The sequence below is a fragment of the Euleptes europaea genome, chromosome 10, assembly GCF_029931775.1.
Source record: "Euleptes europaea isolate rEulEur1 chromosome 10, rEulEur1.hap1, whole genome shotgun sequence".
In the NCBI taxonomy this organism is placed as follows: Eukaryota; Metazoa; Chordata; class Lepidosauria; order Squamata; family Sphaerodactylidae; genus Euleptes; species Euleptes europaea.
The window spans coordinates 11,316,695-11,338,176 of record NC_079321.1 but is presented as its reverse complement, the minus strand read 5'-3'; the positions used below and the strand labels follow the sequence as shown (position 1 = coordinate 11,338,176).

General features: G+C 48.8%; 1 protein-coding gene across 1 annotated transcript in view; it reads left to right on the top strand.

Annotated features, from left to right (window-relative positions):
- TNFRSF21 (TNF receptor superfamily member 21) overlaps window positions 1-21,482 on the top strand; it is a 48,951-nt gene that overhangs the window by 9,908 nt on the left and 17,561 nt on the right. The window contains exon 3 of the mRNA XM_056856449.1: window positions 7,494-7,759. Within this exon, the coding sequence (XP_056712427.1) occupies window positions 7,494-7,759 (266 nt within the window). The remainder of the gene's footprint in view (window positions 1-7,493; window positions 7,760-21,482) is intronic.

Sequence of the window (21,482 nt, the reverse complement as noted above, 5' to 3'; positions counted from 1 at the left end):
CCTTATACTGAATCAGACCCGTGGTCCATCAAAGTCAGTATTGTCTACTCAGACCGGCAGCGGCTCTCCAGCGTCTCAGGCAGAGGTCTATTCACATCACTTACTTGCCTGGTCCCTTTAACTGGAGATGCCGGGGATTGAACCTGGGACCTTCTGCGTGCCAAAGCAGATGCTCTACCATTGAGCCACGGCCCCAACCTCCTTGAATGGGCGCTGTGACGTTTAGGCCAGAATAATTCTTAATTCCAGCACAAAACATTGCATTTACACTCAGTTGAAGAGCAGGATGTGGCACCGGAGTGGAGCCTTGTTTGCTTTTAAAAATATTTTAAACTCTCCTTACCTTAACTCTACATCGCCTCTTCTGCCACGGTGACTGACTTAGCTACGTGGTTTCCTGGTGGGAGCACAGAAGCGCCATTTGTTTACCTAAGAAAGCATCCTTTGAAAATGCCAGCAAAAGGCCGAATAGCTTGCAGGTTTCTTGAACCAAGATGGCCATTACCGTTCTATGTTTGCTTTTAAGTCCTGGGAATTAAATAATTGCATGGTTGTACCTTTACCTTGAGGAGCCCCGTGGTACAGAGTGTTAAGCTGCAGTACTGCAGTCAAAAGCTCTGCTCACGACCTGAGTTCAATCCTGAGTTTCAGGTAGCCGGCTCAGGGTTGACTCAGCCTTTCATCCTTCCGAGGTCGGTCAAATGAGTACCCAGCTTGCTGGGGGTAAAGGGAAGATGACTGGGGAAGGCACTGGCAAACCACCCCGTAAACAAAGTCTGCCTTGGAAACGTCGGGATGGGACGTCACCCCATGGGTCAGGAATGACCCGGTGCTTGCACAGGGGACCTTTACCTTTTTACCTTTAAGTCCTTCTTTGTCAAGTATATATATCAAATACATTTTTATCCCATCCTTCCTCTGAGGAACTCGGGGTGGGTGGGTGTATATGGTTCTCCCATGCCCATTTTAATCCTAGTAACAAGTAGGAGGAGTGGTAGAGGATCTGCTTGGCATGCAGAAGGTCCCAAGTTCAATCCCCAGCATCTTCAGTTAAAAGATCAGGTGGTAGATGATGTGAAAGGCCTGAGAAGAAGAGTTGGTTTTTATGTGCCGACTTTCTCTACCTTTTAAGGAGAATCAAACCGGCTTACAATCTCCTTCCCTTCCTCTCCCCACAACAGCCCCCTTGTGTGGTAGGTGGGGCTGAGAGAGTTCAGAGAGAACTGTGTCTAGCCCAGGGTCACCCAGCAGGCTTCATGTGTAGGAGTGGGAAAACCAACACGGTTCACCACACTAGAGTCCGCCGCTCATGTGGAGGAGTGGGGAATCAAACCCGGCTCTCCAGTTTACAGTCCGCCACTCTTAACCACTACCCCATGCTGGCTCTCTCTGGACCCTGGAGAGCAGCTGCCAGTCAGAGTAGACAATACTGACCTTGATGGACCAATGGTCTGACTCAAAATAAGGGAGTTTCAACTCTGTGAGGCCAAAAGAGCTGTTGGCCCATGGTAATCCAGTGAGCTTAATTTAATGTTATAGTTGGACTTTTGAACCTCTCTAGCTGTGGTCCAGTACCGTAACCCGATACACCATGTTAGCTCAGTGGTTTAGTGCATGATAGTTCCAATTAATAAGCCACCCCTTGCTGGAAAAGTTCAGCAGCACAGGAAGTGCGTGGCCAGAGGTGGGAAGCAGAGAACTTCAGCTGCCGTTTCTAAATAAGCTCGGGCACGGTCTGTTGTAACACCACAATATGCTTGGCATTATGGGGGTGACGGTGACTGGAATAACCTTGCGGTTCTGGCAGAAGGATTTGCAGCGATCCCAAAGTGGACGCGGTTGCAGTAATTAAGACCCAAAGTAAATTTCTCTTTGAGCGGAAGGTTCAATTGCTAATGGGCCTGAAGCTTTGTAAATATGATACCAGATGTCCTAATTGTATTAGTGTACGGTCTTCTAGGGCTCAGCAGACGAGATCTGGCCAGCCTGGGCCATCCAGGTCAGGGCTCAGCCTGATTTGTGCATGTATTATGTGGAGGTAGTTGGAGGGACTCCACCTCTTCAGTCTACAGGCGGATAATCGTGTTCCCAGTGTTACAGATGCCTTGAAAATAGCAAGCCAAGGAGATGAGCCGGATGTTTCTCTCTGCTGCACTGCATTTTTTGTCTGCATTGAGGCTAGGTTTTTAAAAAATTAAATGTGAAGGAACGTTTCATAACTGGAGACTGCAATCTAATGTGATGCAGTCCACCACCACCCCAATCTCTGCCAGGCCTCTAGAATCATAGAATCAAAGAGTTGGAAGGGACCACCAGGGACATCTAATCTAACCCCCTGCAAAATGCAAGAAATTCACAACTACCTCCCCACCACACCCCCAGTAACCCCTACTCCATGCTCAGAAGATGGCCAATATACCTTCCTTCTCATGATCTGCCTAAGGTCATAGAATCAGCATTGTTGACAGATGGCCATCTAACCTCTGCTTAAAAACCTCCAGGGAAGGAGAGCTCACAACCTCCCGAGGAAGCTTGTTCCTCTGAGGAACCGCTCTAACTGTTAGAAAATTCTTCCTAAGGTCTAGACGGAAACTCTTCTGATTTAATTTCAACCTGTTGGTTATGGTCCGACCTTCTGGGGCAACAGAAAACATCTCGGCACCCTCCTCTACATGACAGCCCTTCAAGTGCTTCAAAGTGGTTATCATGTCCCCTCTCAGTCTCCTCTTCAGGCTACGCATACCCAGCTCCTTCAACCTTTCCTCATAGGACTTGGTCTCCAGACCCCTCTCCATCTTGGTTGCCCTCCTCTGGACACGTTCCAGCTTGTCTACGTCTTATCTAGCTTTGCTACTTTACTTAGTCCTGAGACTGAAAAGTCAAAAATCACCCTAGGCTTCTCCTCAGAGCCTGAGGGTGCATCTGGCAGAGTCATGAAGAAACTCCAGTTGTTTGGTTCAAGTCCACCAGCGGCTTTTGTATTCTTGGTGTGCGTGGTGGCCAAGGAGACTGGCTCTTTCTCCACCCCCACCCCCGAATGTGCGGTTATTTATCCCTTGCAAGATTAAGCACGTCTGCCTGTAAAATTGTCTTGACTCAAACCTGGCTCTCCATAATTTTAGGGCAGGAAGGCATTGAGGGTAGAGCCAGAACCAGCCAAGGGATGGAGCCAGCGCTCCCTTAGGTGGGGTGATAAATTTCCCAAAAATATTTGATTGGCAAAAGAACTTTGAGAGGGATTTGCGCAGCTGGGGGAATCAAATTGGGGGGCTTCAGGAGGGGATTAGCTTTCCAGCTGTTGAAAACCATGAAGCACAGGACAGGGGGCGAAGGGAGGTAGATGCTACTTGCCCAGAGTAGAGAAATAAGCAAGATGAGCGTCCAGGACAGATCTTCAATGCGAAGAAGAATTGGTTTTTATATGCCGACTTTCTCTGCCACTTAAGGCAGAATCAAACCCACTTATAATCACCTTCCCTTCTCCTCCCCACAACAGACACCTTGTGAGGTAGGTGAGGCTGAGAGAGTGTGACTTGTCCAAGGATACCCAGCTGGCTTCGTGTGTAGGAGTGGGGAAACAAATCCAGTTCACCAGATTAGCCTCCGCCGCTCATGTGGAGGAGCGGGGAATTAAACCCGGTTCTGTAGATCAGAGTCCACCGCTCTTAACCACTACGCCACGAAGACGACAAGCTTGAAAGGGAGTATGTTGGGAAGCGAATGGTGAGACTCGGAAGGCTGGAGTGATGGATCAAGGGAAGGCTTCCTAAGGGTAGTTACAAGTGAAGCAAGGGTTGCCATAGTACTGAGGACGGTACAGGGGTAACGGCTGCTGAAAAGCTAGAAAGGCAAGCCCTGGGGACTGGCTAGACCAGGGCTCCCCAACCTTTTTGAGCCTGCGGACACCTTTGGAGTTGTGGCCTACCGTAGTGGCCGTGGCCACAGAATGGGTTCCACAAAACTACTGTTGCCGGAGGCAGAGCCGGCCACAAAATAGATGCTGCATCTTTTACCTTCAGTCTCACAGTGCAGATCTTTGTGCTGTGGTGGCAGCTGCTGCCCATGCAACATTTTTTAAAAAAATCCACTCAGCCTATCAAGTTTCCAGTGGCTTAACCTTGCTGGGCAAAAGCCCCACTTTCTAAAAAAACTGTTGGCGGGCACTGTGGTTTTCACGAGCACCACGTTGGGGACTCCTGGGCTAGACAGGAGCTGAATTGAAAGAAAAGGGTGTGTAGGTTGGGGAGGGAGGGGAGATGATCCAAAGCAAGCGCGAAGGAAGTGTGGAATTTATTTTAAATTTATTTTATTTACAAAATGTGTACCTCCCCTTTCTGTCCTCATTAGAGCCACCAAGGTGGGTAACAGATTAAAAAAATACATAATAAGGACACATCTAAAAAAATACATAAGGACACATCTTAAAAACCATTAACACCAAAAACACATGAGTCAGACAATTAAAATACACATATGGTGGGAGCATTTGGGTCAGAAAATTGAAAGTTCTTGTTTGTTGTGTCCTGTTTGCGGTAAGATCCACAATACTGAAAGGCACAGAAAATAAAGTGGGGATGAAAGAAATAGGTTGCAAGTAATGAAGCTGAGGGCAGCGGGAGAAGAGGAAGACCCAACAAGAGATGGATCGACTTAATAAAGGAAGCCCCAGGCCTCAGTCTGCAAGATCTGAGCAAGGCTGTCAAAGATAGGACATTTTGAAAGACCTTGATTCATAGGGTCACCATGAGTCGGAAGCAACTTGACGGCACTTAACACACACACCATGACACTGATAGGAAGAAAGTAGATTCCCTTGAAATGTGGTGTTGGAGGAGAGTGTTACGGATACCGTGGTCTGCCAAAGAAACAAATCAGTGGGTTCTAGATCAAATTAAGCCTGAACTGACCCTGGAAGCTAAAATGACTAAACTGAGGCTGTCATACTGTGGTCACATTATGAGAAGACAAGAGTCACTGGAAAAGACAATCATGCTAGGAAAAGTTGAAGGAAGCAGGAAAAGAGGAAGACCCAACAAGAGATGGATCAACTCTGTAAAGGAAGCCACAGCCCTCAATTTGCAAGACATGAGAAAGGCTGTTAAAGATAGGACTGTTTTAGAGGACATTGATTGATAGGGTCGCCATGAGTGGGAAGCGACTTGACAGCATTTAACACACACAATAAGCTGGAAGTTCAGTGCGGAAGAGATGAGTGTCCAGAGGGGTTGTGTGTGTGTGTGTGTGTGTGTGTGACAAATCTATGAGCCAATAACCGAGTCCTTTGAGACTCATAAAATACCATAGAGATTAGGAATATTAGCTGCACAAGGAAGAAGAAGACCGATTGAAGCTTGACCTGGAAATGTCTGCAGTGTTAATAGAGGTCAGAGAGGACTGGTGTTAGAAAGAGGCTTTTGGATTGTGGTGGAAGTAAATCTTGGATCCGGGTTTGGAACGCAGGCCAAGAAGCCGGTCAGAGGGCAGGCGTGAGGTCGTCTGTTGAGCGTCCAGCCGAAAACCCCCATTAAATAGAGACAGAGCGAATTGAGGAGACTGAACCTGGCGCAGAGTCTAACAAGCTAATTGCTTTATCCCATTAGCAGCCTCTAACAGCTTGTAAAAACTCCTGGAGCCGAGTCCCAGTGTGCACTGGTTCCACCTTGATGCTTTGCTGCCACAATTCACATTTTGGAGCAGCGCCTTACTATGGGCCACACGTAAATCTGTGTTCCCAGGAGCCTGCAATCCAGCTCCTGAAGATGAATATTCAACGTCTTATAGAGCACAGTCGCGGTGCTTGTGTGATGCCTTCCAACACAGAAAATCTCAGCTGCTCTTGCCGTGCAAGCCCATGAAGTAGGTCAGTGTTATCTTCAATGCAGAAGGGTGACTTCGGGTGACCCAGACGTCTCCTGGCTAAGGAGCATCGCAGATGGACACTAGATCAACTCACAATTATCCTTGGCTGAGCTTCTGTGCCTGAGGGGTTCTGCTCCATCCTTTTCAGTTTATGCATACAATCTTAAGATTTTGAAGAATATCCTGCTGCTCCCCCCACCCGAGGCTTATAACACGAAAACACACATGCACACACAAATAAAATAGTACACAACAAACAGGCGCAGCAAAACTAACCAGTGCATGTCAGGCCAGACTGGGATGTATCAGCTGGCTTGATGGCAGACGCAAGTTGTAAGCCATGAGCTAAGGGTCTAGAGCCCTTTGGCTCTCACCCTTCAGTTTTCCAAAAGGACTCACAAAAGGGCCATAGCCAAGCTTTATCAGGAGCCTGAGACAAGAAAGGCAGACAGCAGTCCTCAACAAAAAAATTTCACAGCTGCCAAAGGTGTCCCTCCTCTTACTCCTTCTTTTCCCCCCCCCGTGCAGATAAGAGGAGAAGTGTTAGAAGAATAGCACAAGGGTAGAACAAAGGAGCGAGTGAGCCGTAAACCAGGGGTGTCAAACCTAAGGCCCGCGGGCCAGATCCGGCCCCTTGAGAACTCTTATCCGGCCCACAAGGCAGCTGCCACCCCCCTTGATCTGGGCTGGCGAGGCATGGCCTGGCCCGACCAAGGGGCATATATGTCATATTGTAACATTTGAGTTCAACACCCTTTATAGAAACTAATCTGTGCAGATGATGTGGCTGTCGAAGATTGCAATGAATGTCATTGCAGAGTAAATGGTTAATGCTGGAGATTTCATTTAATCCAACCACCGAGGGGGTGGGGGTGGGCGGGGGGGGGGGGTTATCCTTACTCTAAATCTTCTCCGTGAAATCTCCTATCCTGAGTGTTGTTCCGTATCAGCTTCTGCCCAGTGTTTTGGTTGGTGGGCAGTTCAATTATTTACATTTAAAAGGTCTTTGTTCTTAACTAGAGAATACTCCGAAGGCGCAGTCGTCTTTTCTACCGCTGAAGCAAAAGCATTTCAGATCCTGTAAGCTGCCTGGATGAGAGAGTGCCTGGGAAATGAATGAAAATTATCGTTGAGATATTTGGAAAAGTGTGGATTGGAAATGGCATAGACAAGGACGGTTTGGCAGCTCTGTCCGTTTCCCCTGTCTTAGACTCCAGTCTAGACTGTTAAGACTTCTATACTTCACAGTTCACAAGCCAAATCCTGGGGATGAAATGGGTGCATTTCTGGAAGTGCTAAACATTAAGGCTGCTCAGCTTCAGAGGGCAGGGCACATGGAATCCTAGTGCTGTGGAGCACTGCTAGATTCCATGCCATCTCCCATGCTGTTCAACCTCTACCTGAAGCTGTGGCTGAGGTGTCATCAGTATGTGGATGATGCTTAGCGTTCAGCCCCACCTCCCTCACAGGGTGTCTGTTGTGGGGAAAGGAAGAGAAGGTGATTGTAAGCCGGTTGGATTCTTCCTTAAGTGGTAAAGTCGACATGTAAAACACCAACTCTACTTCTGCTCCTGCAAGCGAGTGCATGTGATCACAGCTGTGACTTTAACCTGTATCGTTCTTCTCCCCAACAGGGATTGACATTCTGAAGCTGGTTGCGGCCCAAGTGGGAAGCCAGTGGAAGGACATTTACCAGTTCCTGTGCAACGCCAGCGAACGAGAGATGGCCGCCTTCACTAACGGCTACTCGGCGGACCACGAAAGAGCCTACGCGGCGCTGCAGCACTGGACCATCCGAGGTCCCGAAGCCAGCCTCGCTCAGCTGATCAGTGCTCTCCGCCAGCACAGGCGCACCGATGTGGTGGAGAAGATAAGGGGCTTGATGGAAGATACGGCGCAGGTAAGGCCCAGTCACTGGCAACGCCTCCGTGCTTTTCCTAAGCTGCTCGACATGTTCAGTGTCACTCCGAGGTTTCTGTCTATAATGTCTTTCAGTAGGGGCCCCCAATGTGGTGTCCGTGGGTGCCATGGCACCCACCAGCACCCTTTCTGGCGCCCACCAAGAGCCAGCGTGGTGTAGTGGTTAAGAGCAGTGGTTTGGAGCAGTGGACTCTGGTCTGGAGAACCGGGTTTGATTCCCCACTCCTCCATATGAGCAGCAGAGGCTAATCTGGTGAACTGGATTGGTTTCCCCACTCCTACACACGAAGCCAGCAGGGTGACCTTGGGCCAGTCACACACTCTCAGCCCCACCTACCTCACAGGGTGTCTGTTGTGGGGAGGGGAAGGGAAGGTGATTGTAAGCCAGTTTGATTGTTCCCTAAGTGGTAGAGAAAATCAGCATATGAAAACCAGCTCTTCTTCTTTTAGAAAGTGAGTGGGGCTCCTGCCCAGTAGGGCTTCTGATTGGCCACTGGCCGTGCACAGTAAAATAACTTTGTTTTGGTGGCAGCTACCACTATAGTGTTGGTTTTTCCTCACTGCCCTTTCTCAGTGATTAAAAAAAAATTCTTGTTGTCCCCTGTACTTGGCCTTCCTTTGTGTGTGATTCCACTTCTCATGGCAGCCATTTTGTGGTTGGCTCCACCTCCCATGACAGCCATGTTGTGGTTGCGCCCACGACCGTGTGTCTGAATTCCAAATGTGCCCACAGGCTCAAAAAGGTTGGGGGACCCCCTGCTGTGGTGCCTACTGCAATTGCATCATTTGGTCTCCTGGAAAAGGCAGTGAAGCATTTCATTGTAGAAGAGGTTTTCCTCATTTAACCTTTGATAGGTTCCCACTTGCCTCTTTGTATGTGCTGTGGAATAGTTAATGGTTAAATTGTGGAACTCCCTGCCCCAGGATGTGGCGATGGCTGCCAACTTGGAAGGCTTGGAGTGGACATGTTCATGGAGGAGAGGGCTATTCATGTCTACTAGTCAAAATGGTTACTAGTCATGATGCATACCCATTCTCTCTCTGGGTTCAGAGGACATCTTCAGCAGCGGGTTTTGTCGCTCCTATGCTCAGGGAGGCAGGATCTAAAAAATTTTAACTAACTTCCTAGGACTGCCCTCTGACTTCCAGTTCTCCTCCTGCCTCAGAGGGAGTATCAGTTTAGATTGAGCTCTAGAGCAAAATCTTATTTTCTTTCCTATTCTTACCTACCATACTATTTTACCCTATCTACTTAACATCCCCTCCGACCCTGCACCTAATTCCCACAGCCTCCTTCTCTCTCGCTTCCCTCTGTCGAGTCCTCGTCAAACCTTAACCTCCTGTCCGTCCCCCCCTCCTCCGGGAGAAATGGCGGCCGGGGAAGAACAGCACGCTGAAGAGCTGCTATCGGGAGACGAGGAGCAGGTGGCTGGGCTTCTCTCCCCCAGACAGAGCGGCGCGGCCGCAGGGGAAGGCGAGGGGGAAAGCTGGCGAAAGCAGCCGGACGCAGGAGCGGCGGCCAGCAAAAAGAAGCAGCCTTCAGAGAGCGGGGAAAAATGGCGCGGAGAAAGCACGCTTGGAAAAGAGGGCCCCTGCGTCTCCCCGTTCGGCCCTTGAGGGTTACGAGGGGAGAGGAGGATGCCGATTCCTGTATTGCTGGCCCCAGTGGAGGCCCCGCTACAGGGACAAGTGGTGGTAGCGTACAGGCTCCTTTTTCTGTTTTGGCAGCGGGGAGGGCAGAAGAAAAGAATGTAACTGAATGGATGAGAAAAGCCCTCAGAGACGAATTTGCCCAACTCGGCGACCCTTCCCTCAGAGAGTGAGCGAGCTCAAGGGCGGTCCTCCCCTTCCACCACTAGGACTGGGCAGATTATCTCACAAAGGCCAAAGCCATGCCTGGCCTACCAAGGCGGCAAAGAATGCTTGGGATTACCTTTGATACTTTTTGCAGGACAATGATTCAGCTCAAACCCAACTCCTTTCTGACTATATATTACTCTTCCTACACTCTTGACACTGAGAGACACTGTCCTTCAGTGTTACTCCTCTGAAGATGCTGCCACAGCTGCGGGCGAAACGTCAGGAAAGAAAATACCAAGACCACGGTCACACAGCCCGGATAACCTACAAGAACCAATGAACTCTGACCATGAAAGCCTTCAACAATATTTTGAATGCTTGGGAAGTCCTCGAACTGGAAGTCAGAGGGCGGTCCTAGCACAGGGGCCAGGAAGTTGAAGTTAAAAAATTTTAGATCCTGCCTCCCTGAGCATAGGAGTGACAAAACCCGCTGCTGAAGATGTCCTCTTCTCCCAGAGAAGTAGGAACCCTCACAGGTAAGCCAAGGTTCCGTTCTCTCCAGGATCAGAGGAACATGCCTATTAGGTGCGGTGGAGCCCAGGCAGGACAATGCTGCTGCAGTTGTCTTGTTTGTGGGCTTCCTAGAGGCACCATGTTGGCCACTGTGTGAACAGACTGCTGGGCTCGATGGGCCTTGGTCTGATCCAGCACGGCCTTTCTTAAGTTCTTATATCAAGGTGAGACCACATTTCCTATTTTGGGAAGTAACAGTGGAGGTAGCAGAGCAGCTTGCTTGTGGCTTGCACTTCGGTCGACCCCTGGAAACGGGTTGGGGCCGCTGGCCCTGATCCTTCCCGGTATTTGTTGCAGATGTCAAGGTGGTGGGGGATCTCTCCAGATCAAAAGACTGGGTTGCTGGGAGAGGAGATGGCAACATCTGATCCATTTCTCCACTGCATGGAGAGAGGAGTCTTTCTCTCCTGCTGGTTTCCTGGTCTTTGGCTTAGCACCGTAATATTATAAAAACTGGAAAGGGGCTAGAATTACACCAGCAATCACCAGTTAAACTGAAATGTCTAATGCAAGGCCAGGTCATGCTTTCTTAATAATGACTGGCTGCTATGTATGGGAAGGCGAGTAGAAAAAGCAAGGCTTTTGGCATCAAGCTTCTCATAATCTACGCAGGCTGGGGATTGTGGGTTTCCAACCTCCAGGTGGGGCCTGGAGATCTCCTAAAATTACATCTGATCTCCAGCTGACACAGATAAGTTCCCCTGCAGGAAATGGCAGCTTGAGAGGGTAAGACTCTAAGGCATCTCATCTCTCCCTTTCCCTTCTAAAGTCTCACCCCCCCAGACTCCACCCCCACATCTTTAGGATTTCCCAACCTAGATTCAACAACCCTAGTTATAACACATTACTGGGTGTGGAAAGTGCCGTCAAGGCGCAGGTGACTTATGGTAACCCTGTGGGATTTTCAAGGTAGGAGATGAACAGAGGTGGTTTGCTGTTGCCTGCCTCTGCGAAGCAACCCTGGACTCTTCCTTGGTGGTCTCCCATCCAATTACTAACCAGGGCCGACTGTGTTCAGCTTCCGAGGTCTGACGAGATCATGGATCTGTGTGTGCACAACACAAAATGGGCAGCCAGGTCACAACTCAGAGTTAGGGGAGGGGCCGTGGCTCAGTGGTAGAGCCTCTGCATGGCATGCAGAAGGTCCCAGGTTCAATCCCCGGCATCTCCAGTTAAAGGGACTAGGCAAGTAGGTGATGTGAAAGACCTCTGCCGGAGACCCTGGAGAGCTGCTGCTAGTCTGAGTAGACAATACTGACTTTGATGGACCAAGGGTCTGATTCAGTGTAGGGCAGCTTCATGTTCATGAGCCTTGCTTCTAATTAATATGGTCTGGACAAACCTGATTAACATACTGTGTGATTCTCTGGTTCTAATGTTGTGAGCTTCTGTCGGCAGTTCTTTTTTTCCGGCGATATTGTGCAGAGCTTTTTTTTGTTCCTCTTCTTAGCGAATGCATTTTGAACACTCAACACTTCATGCAATAAGCTTCATATCCCCACGGTCTACAGTATGTGTTCGTTTTTGCAAATATGGCCATGCTCTGGTGGATTCTTCTTGCAACAGCAGCCTGCGGGCTTGATTTTCTTTCTTTCTCAGAAGTGGCTTTTCGAGGGTGCTGAATCCTCAGCTGTAACTTGAGCTAAGCCATCTGCACAACCAAGTGTGGTTTCTGGTTCCTAGTTTTAAATAATGAATTGCTTTGTCTTGGAACGCCAAGGCCCAGGAGTTCCTGTTCTAATTTAAGTAGTGAAGAGCGAAGCATTTTCCTTCCTTAATTACGCAATGTGCCGCTACCATCTGCCCTCTGGGAGGGGCCGTGGCTCAGTGGTAGAGCATCTACTTGGCATGCAGAAGGTCCCAGGTTCAATCCCCAGCATCTCCAGTTAAAGGGACCAGGCAAGTAGGTGATGTGAAAGACCTCTGCCTGAGACCCTGTAGAGCCGCTGCCGGTCTCAGTAGACAATACTGACTTTGATGGACCAATGGTCTGATTCAGTATAAGGCAGCTTCATGTGTTCATGTGAGGGACCGTGGCTCAGAGGTAGAGCATCTGCTTGGTGTGCAGAATGGCCCCAGGTTCAATTCCCAGCATCTCCAGGTTAAAAAGGACCAGGTAGTAGGTGATGTGAACGACCCCTGCCTGAGACCCTGGAGAGTCAGAGTAGACAATACTAACCGTGGCCTGATTTAGTGTAAGGCAGCTGTGTGCGTGCACACCTTGCTCTGTGCGTTCTTGCCCTGAGGATTTTGGCTAACAAGGTTTGTGCAGCATCAGTGTATCTAAAATCCAGGTGTCTTTGTCAGACTGCTTCTCCTCCTCCTCCTCCTCTGTTCTGACAGCGAGTAGCTATTCAAAATACATACTGTAGGATATCCGATAAGTCTATTGTCTGCTCTGGATTTGTCGTCACAGATCCATCAGTTATCAGCCCTGGAACTGTTGGAGGCATCGTGCGTTTATCGGGCCCTCATAGGTTGCTGCCTCGAACCAAAAATCATCAGGGACCTCCCTTGTCTCCGTGGCGATTCATCTATTTATTTTTTTGCTTATGAGCATCCGGGGCCCACGCTGTATCACAGCCAACCTCTTCTGAAAGTCAGCTGTGTTGCATAAGAGTCCTCCAGTGTTTTGCTTGCCTTAGCTGAACGCTCAGCAGATTTTCACAGCAGATTTTCCTCTGAAACTGGGAAGCAGTTGGTTGCCGTTCCTGTGTGAATGCTGCAACCAAAGAAAATCAAAGCACGCTTGCCTTTTAGTGCGGCTGGCCGGCTGTCCATGTCCTGGAAGCAGGAATATATAAAGGTTTTAATTGTTTAGTGGATAGAATTGCTTGTGTTTATTCCCCCCCCCCATTTGCCTTAGATGATAAGTTTGCCTTTCTGCCCCTTCAAGTATTCAGACAAAAATTCCATTTAAAATAAAATTCAATTTAGAACGTACCGATATTGACATGTCTGAACACTGGCAGAACATGCAAGCGTGTACATGTTTATAGAATTTAAAAGTACAAAATGCCTTAGTTTTCTACAAGCAAGATCCCAAATATACTGAATATTACAGCAAGAGAGCTGCAAAGTGATGCACTGTATGCTATCTTAGCACATTGGACTCCTTTCAAAAAAGGGAAAAAACCAGGAAGGTTTCTTTTTCAGTGTTTGCTGAAATTTCCATTTTTCCAATGGAAAAATGAGGGGGAAAGTCTTCTGACTTTTCATGCTAACATTTTGAGTGAATAACCCTTTTACTCATTTCTACCAAAAAATAATTTCATAGGAACTGCTTTAGGACTTTTTCCCGTTAGAAAAATTGAATGCATGTTTTCTAACCGAGTGGTTCCTCAGTGGAACAGGCTTCCTCGGGAGGTGGTAGGCTCTCCTTCCCTGGAGGTTTTTAAGAAGAGGTTAGATGACCACCTGTCATCAATGCTGATTCTATGACCTTAGGCAGATGATGAGAGGGAGGGCATCTTGGCCATCTTCTGGGCATGGAGTAGGGGTCACTGGGGGTGTGGGGAGGGAGTGAGTTGTGAATTTCCAGCATTGTGCAGGGGATTGGACTAGATGACCCTGGTGGTCCCTTCCAATTCTATGATCAGTGGGTGAAACTGAGGCTTAAGCAGGTCACTGGTTTCAAAGGGGGTAAAAATCCACAGCGCTTCCTAAAACTTCCCAATTTTTCCAATAAAAAAGTTGAGGGGAAAGAAATCATCAGGAAAAAATGGAAAACAGAAAAATAAAGGGGAAGGCCCTTCCCACACGTACCAGTATTCATATCTCTATAAGACAGAGGCTGCAAATGATACCTTCCCCTTTGCCTGAAGAGGAAACTAATGCATTGCAAAGCCTTTTAAAGAAATGCAGGATGGTTTCATAGTTCTGTTCCACTTGCCCCATAGCCTAGCTGTTCTAGCTGACTCAGTGCTGTGCTAAAATGGAAACATGCCATTTTTCTGCAGAACTTGCAGTTTCCTCATTGATCCTAGATTTGAAATGTGCATTTAGGAGGGCCCATCTTAAAGGGCTTTTACCCCTTGGGTTTGATAAGATTAGGGTTGCCATCCTCCGGGGGGAGTCTGGAGTTGTCCCAGAATTACAGCCGACCTCCAGACTACAGGGTTCTGTTCCCCTGGAGAAAACGGCAGCTTCGGAGGGTGGACTCTGTGGAATCACATCCCCACTAAGGTGGCTCCCACCTAAGGCTGCCAACCTCCAGGTGGTGATCCACCTGAAAAATGAATCCACAGTATTTAAATCCTCATGAATTTTTAAAAAAATCATCTATATATCTCGTGTAAATTTGAACGTGGTGATAATATGGATTAATTGCCTGATTGCAAATAGTATTGGTCTCAATAGCATCCATAACTAAATTGGCAATAGAAGGGGCAGCTGGACTTTGCATTGCAACTCCACATACCTGGAAATAAAACTGATCCTGAAAATGGAAATATTTTTTTTCAAAAATTAAATCAAGAATATCTAACAAGAGAAATGAAGGAGGCTGTAGTATATTTATGTTATCTAAGTGTGTTTGTATAATCTGCCTAGCTTCTTCATGAATTATATTTGTGTATAAAGCTGTAACATCCATAGTAACCAAAACTGAGTGTGCTGGAATGGGTGATCCCTCAATCCTTTTAATATAATCTTTAATGTAAAATGGTATTGAACTAACTAGTGGATTAAGAAAGCTATCTAAATATCAGATCAGATTTCTTTTTAGACACCATTATATATCATGGATCACAGAATCAAATAGGCATCAAAATTATACAACAATACAATACCTTTATTGGCATCTTCAAAAATTATATAAAACCCACTGACAGCAACCAAAGGCTGAAATTAAAAAGAAATAGACATCTGGACATAATGATAGAAGGAGCAAAAGCTACCTTTGAAAGCATAACCTTTGAAAGTTACCTTTGAAAGTTACCTTTGGAAGCTACCTTTGAAAGTTAAATTGGAGGATTGCCAGTCCAGGAAACTAGGTTGAGCAAATGGTAGTTTAGTTTATGAGAACTTGTCCACTAAAATGACCAGAGATTGCTGTTAACTGAATAGCCTTGTAAAAATAGCCCAGACTAGCCTGATCTCGTCAGAGCTGGGAAGCTAAGAAGGGCCGGCCACGGTTAGTTCTTGGATGGGAGACTGCCAAGGAAGTCCGGGATTGCCAGGCAGAGGAAGGCAGTGGCAAACCACCTCTGCTCATCTCTTGCCTTGAAAATCCCATTGTCCTTGTGGGCGCATGGGTAACTCCTATTTATATTAAGCAATAGGTGTAGTTTTCATGTGTAGAATAGTTGAATCAGCCAGGATTTTTTTTTTGCTGAAATCTATATGCTCTGATTAAGTGCACGTCAAACCTTTCTGGTTCATGCCGGTTCTAAATTGTACTTCTCATGAAATTTTGGTTAAGGCAGGATTAGCTTTCTGACCTACTTTTGCTGGGTCTCTAGCAAGTAGCAGCTGTGGAAAGGGTTTTAGGCACACAGTTGTATAAATCCTGATAAATGTGCAAAGCGACAGCTTGGAAACTTTTTTAAAAATGCACACTTTAAATAAAAACTGCCGTATCCAGGGCAGATGAGGGAGGGTGGCACTTTAAAAATTTTATTTATTTTATTCGATTTATACCTCGCCCATTCCTGGCAAAGTCGGGCTCAGGGCAGCTGCCAACATAAATAAATACACAACATAGGATTAAAACGTACAATTTAAAACCATAATTCTTAATCTAATAAACCAGATGGCATCCTGAACTACACGGCCACCTCAGGTAGGTGGGACGTTCCTCAATTGGTGAGGTTGGTCCAGGAGATGGTAATGGGAGACTGGCGATGGCGGGGGGACTTCCAGGTCCAAGGAAGAGAAGATAGACGAGGAGGGAATGGGAGAAGAAGAAGAAGAGTTGGTTTTTCTATGCCGACTTTCTCTACCACTTAAGGAAGAATCAAACTGATTTACAACTGCCTTCCCTTTCCCCTCCCTACAACAGACACCCTGTGAAGTAGGTGGGACTGAAAGAGCTTTAAGAGAGCTGTGACTAGCCCAAGGTCACCCAGCTGGCTTCATGTGTAGGAGCGGGGAAACAAATCCAGTTCACCAGATTAGCCTCCGCTGCTCATGTGGAGGAGTGGGGAATCAAACCCGGCTCCCCAGATCACTGCTCCAAACCACCACTTTTAACCACTACACCACGCTGGCTCTCAAGATGGTAATGGGAGACTAATGACAGCAGGGGGACTCACAGGTCCAAGGAAAAGAAGATAGATGAGGAGGGAATGGGAGAGGAAAAGAGGGGAAGAAGGAAAGAAGGGAAGGGAGAGGGGAAGGGGTCTCCAGACAAAACCATTGCTGTTCTCAACCATATGCCTGGTAGAACATCTCCATCCTACAGGTCCCACCAGGCACGGGTCTCCCTAGACAGAGTTTCACCAGGCTGGGGCCAGGGCTGAAGAGGCCCTGACCTTGGCCAAGGACAGCCGGACAGTTCTGGGGCCAGAAAAGGGCCCCCAGCCCGCCTTGACCCCTTCCCTAGCCTGACCCAACCCTGTCCCCAAAGGAGGGAGGGCCAGCCTGGCCAGACCCAGCAAGAGGTGCCCAGGCAGGCAGGGTAAAACGGAAGGGCCAGTCCCTTGCTTTGTCAACGGGTGAGCCAGGAGGGTCCATCCCTGGTGACAGGGAATCATCCTTGCCCATGCCGCAGCCTTTACCCTCCCCTCTCTTTGAGCTGGGGTCCCCCCCCCCACCAGCCATCGACCCACGGGACTCTTCCTGGTGGCCCAAGAGAGCTCACAGCACCACAGCATGGTGTAGTGGCTAAGAGTGGTGGTTTAGAGCAGTGGAGTCTGATCTGGAGAACCGGGTTTGGTTCCCCACTCCTCCACAAAAGTGGCGGAGGCTAATCTGGTGAACTGGATTTGTTTCCCCACTCCTCCACATGAAGCCAGCTGGGTGACCTTGGGCCAGTCACGCTCTCTCACCCCACCTACCTCACAGGGTGTCTGTTGTGGGGTGGGGAAGGGAAGGCGATTGTAAGCTGGTTTGATTCTGCTTTAAGTGGTAGAGAAAGTCGGCATATAAAAACCAACTCTTCTTCTTCTTCAGCATATTAACTATCGAAGGCCAATTACATTTTTTTAAAGTCTTGGTGGGATTTTGAATTCATTGATTTGAACACATGAAGCTGCCTTATACTGAATCAGATCCTTGGTCCATCCAAGCCAGTATTGTCTACTCAAACAATACTGTCTTTCCTACAGCCTCTACATCTGTCCATCTTCCACCTCCCTCTTCCCCGATTGTTGTGTTCTGCCCAAACAATCTGAATTACATTAACATTGGTGTAGCAAGAGGCCCCCCCCAAAAAAGAAGAAGAAGGTCTAATTATGTTTATCTGGTTTTTGTTTTGGCCGTGCTGTTCTTGGCGCTTCCTTAGTACAGGACAAAGAGAAACTCTGGCCAGTTTGACTCTTCCGCTGACTGCTGATCCCAAATTGGTCCTGTTAGTTTGTTAAGGTCTGGAACAGTTTGGGATTGTTAGGGAATCTTCTGGCCTTTGGCCTCAGGTTCCATCAGGCGCCCCAAATTCATGAGCCCAGAAAAACCCTTTATCCTTCTCTCCAAAGCAGCTCTTAGCATTGATAAATCTTTTGAGTTCTCCCCCCACCCACATAAGAAGGCTGCAGCTAAAAAAAAAGTCCTGATGCCACAGGATTAGATGCTGCCCAGATGTTGTTTGATGTGAGAGGCTGAATCGCTACACCGATTTCATGAGATTGGGCAGCCGGCGTGGATTTTCTCTCTGAACTTCAGACATGCAATACTCTTTGACCTCTTTGTACACAGGGATAAGAGGGAAAACTTTTAATTTAGATGCCGGGTGAAGGACGTGTTTTTTTAAAAAAGGTCTGGTTGAGGGTTAGCTGAGGCCTGAGTGCCTGAGGCAGAGTGTGGTGGTAGCAACTGCCCTACGAGGAGCTGTTAAAACGCTTAGGGCTATTTAGCTTGGAAAGAAGGCGGTTAAGGGGAGACATGATAGAGGTCTGTAAAATTATGCATGGTATGGAGAGAGTGGACAGGGAGATGCTTTTCTCCCGCTCTCATGATACCAGAACGCAGGGTCATCTGCTGAAGCTGGTAGGTGAGAGATTGAAAACAGGTAAAAGGAAGTATTTCTTCACACAACACGTAGTTAAATTGTGGAACTCCCTGCCCCAGGATGTGGCGATGGCTGCCAACTTGGAAGGCTTTAAGAGGGGAATGGGCATGTTCATGGAGGAGAGGGCCATCCATGGCTACTAGTCAAAATGGATACTGATGCATACCTATTCTCTCCAGGATCAGAGGAGCACGCCTATTGTATTAGGTGCTGTGGAACACAGGCAGGATAATGCTGCTGCAGTCGTCTTGCTTGTGGGCTTCCTAAAGGCACCTGGTTGGCCACTGTGTGTACTGACTGCTGGACTTGATGGACCTTGGTCTGATCCAGCATGGCCGTTCTTACGTTGCCAAATCCGAGTTGGGAAATATATATATTTAAGTGGGCGCTCCTTATTTTCTCCCTCTTTGCTCTGCATAATGAGTGCATTAACTGTCTGTACGTTGCTGTACTCTGCTTCCTGTGAATATACTGGGAGATATGCGGCCGCTTTTAAAAATATCCATCCGTAAAAATGTAACATGCAAATTGTGCCATGTTGGGTGTTCGCTGACGGGTACCCTGGAAACAGTCCTTTTTGGAAAGCGTTTTAGCTCTCTATTAAAATGTCTTGGCCATTATCCCGAGAGGCCAGAGAGGCCTGTGGGCACTTGCACACGAGAAGCACTGCCCGTTTCCACCACAGCTGCTTGTGTTTCATGGGGTGGGAGCACTACCCCAAATCCCTTGACGTCCAGAGGCAGCAGCTTTTCATGCGCGGGTGCAGGGTAAGCGGGGGCCCGGCAAACAGCAGCGTGAGCTTCAAGCCCCCCACACAGGCCCTGAGATCTAGCGACAGGGGAGCGCCTTCCTCGCAGCCTGCTTTAACTGGTTGCGAGTCTAGAGGATTGTCCGATTTGTGCAGCTGCTAGCATCCGATGCCTTCGGCCTCACAGACTCGGCCAAAGCAGAAATTCAATTATTTCCTGGGAAGCGGGCTGTAATTTTTCTTAGTCGCATGGAAGGATCTCGGCAGCGTTCGTGGGAGCCCATTGCTCAGAGCGACTGCAGCAAACAGCCCCTCCCTTCCGCTCTGTCCTCCTCTGACCTCCTCTGGTTTCCGCACCCTGCCGGTTTTTGTGTGTGGTTTTTTTTTGCTCAAAGATAAAGCCGCTCTCTGCCAGCTGAAGTCTAGTCAACCCTCTCCGTGTACAGAGGAGGAAGGCGCTTGGGGCGGGACACATTCTGCTAGAAGATGCAGGCGCTAGAAGATGCAGGCGCTGGAAGATGCAGGGGCTGGCTTACCTGCATGCATACTTCAAAACAGTTACGTTGGGAGGGGTGGATAGAGGAAAGGGGGAGCGTTTCCTCCACACCGTTTGCCTGATCTAGCTCTCCCCAGCTGCTTTCTGCCCCGTGTGGAGGAACGTGCAGACATCTTACTGCTATGTCCGATTCTCCCCTTCGTACTAAAGGAGAAGTCGAAGCTGCAGGATGGTTGTGGGGCTGATCGAGATCAGGACGCCCTAGGAGGGAAACCCCAGTGCCACTTCCCCAATTTGATTCAGGGTATTCTCCCCCCCCCCCTCATTTCTCATCCATTTGATTCAGAGTATTCTTTTTTTCTTTCTCTCTCTCCCCCCCCCCTTTTTCTGAGGCTATTAAACTGAGGCTATTGTATTTTGGTCACATTATGAGAAGACAAGAGTCACTGGAAAAGACTGTCATGCTAGGAAAAGTTGAGGGCAGCAGGAAAAGAGGAAGACCCAACAAGAGAAGGATTGACTCTATAAAGCAGTGGTGGCGAACCTATGGCACGCGTGTCAGAGGCGGCATGCAGAGCCCTCTTTGGGCAAACTCTAGAGAGTTGCAAATCGAAGGCAAAACCTCCCATGCGTTTTGACCATTTGGTCCCTCCCCTCTCCCGCCGGCCGCACTAAGACCCTGTGGGATCCGCCCGGGCCTGCCTCCCGCCTTCCTTTCCCCCCTGCTTCCCGGAGCCTCCCGAGCGGCCTCCGAGCGGCTCCGGAGCAGCAGCAGCAGGTGGCGGCGGGGCAGGCATGGAGCGGCGAAGCCAGGGGCTGCAATTGCTGCTTACCGCCCTGGCCGGCACGCAGTACGAGAAGTACAGCTTCCGCGGCTTCCTGGCGGCCGAGCTGCTGCAGCAACACATCTACGCGCTGGAGCAGTGCGAGGGCTGGAAGGAGAGCGTCCGCGCCCTGGAGGCCAGCCTGCGCCTCTACCGCCTGCTGCTCGACAGCAAGGCACACTGCCACCAGGAGTGCGCCGGCGGCGAGGCGCCGGGGTAGCCCTGGCTCAGGGAGCCGGCCTTTGGAGAGCCAGGCCCCGGTGCCGTGCCGGACGAGGGGCTGGCAGAGCTGGAGCTCTTTGGGCGTGTCCTGCGGCACACCTCCTGCCTACGGCGCTGCAAGCGCAGCCTACCCGTCTTCCAGCTCCACTACCCACCGGCCGAGACCCTGCGCGACTTCCAGCGACGCACCCCTTACCTGTACCTGCACTACGTGCTCTATAAGGTGAGGGGCAACCCCCGGAGACTGTCTGGCCGCACAATCCTGTGCAGAGCGACTCCGCTAACATGGGGTGAAGTGGGGATGTTAATGTATGAGTTTTTTTTTTCCTAAACTAAACCCACAGTATTCAGGTTAAATTGCCGTGTTGGCACTTTGCGATAAATAAGCGGGTTTTGGATTGCAGTTTGGGCACTCGGTCTATAAAAGGTTCGCCATCACTACTATAAAGGAAGCCACAGCCCTCAATCTGCAAGATCAGAGCAAGGCTGTCAAACATAGGACATTTTGGAGAACATTGATTTATAGGGCCGCCATGAGTTGGAAGCTTAACACACACACACATTTTTGTCATGAGAGTATTCTCATTTTTCCTCATCCTTTTTTTTTTTTTTTTTTGAGCTCTGATCTGGGATTTCTTCCCTGTTTTTCAGCGCCAGTAAATAGGGTGATCCTTCCCCACCCCCTTCCCAAACCCACCCACCCCCTTCAACACACACGGAAAGGTTCCAAACCAGACCAAAGAAAGGATACTCTGAGCATGCCCTCCCGACGAAAATAAGAAATCCTGGCTAATACAAAAAACACCCAAGGCAGAGTTTTTGTATTAGCCAGGATTTCTTATTTTCGTCGGGAGGGCATGCTCAGAGTATCCT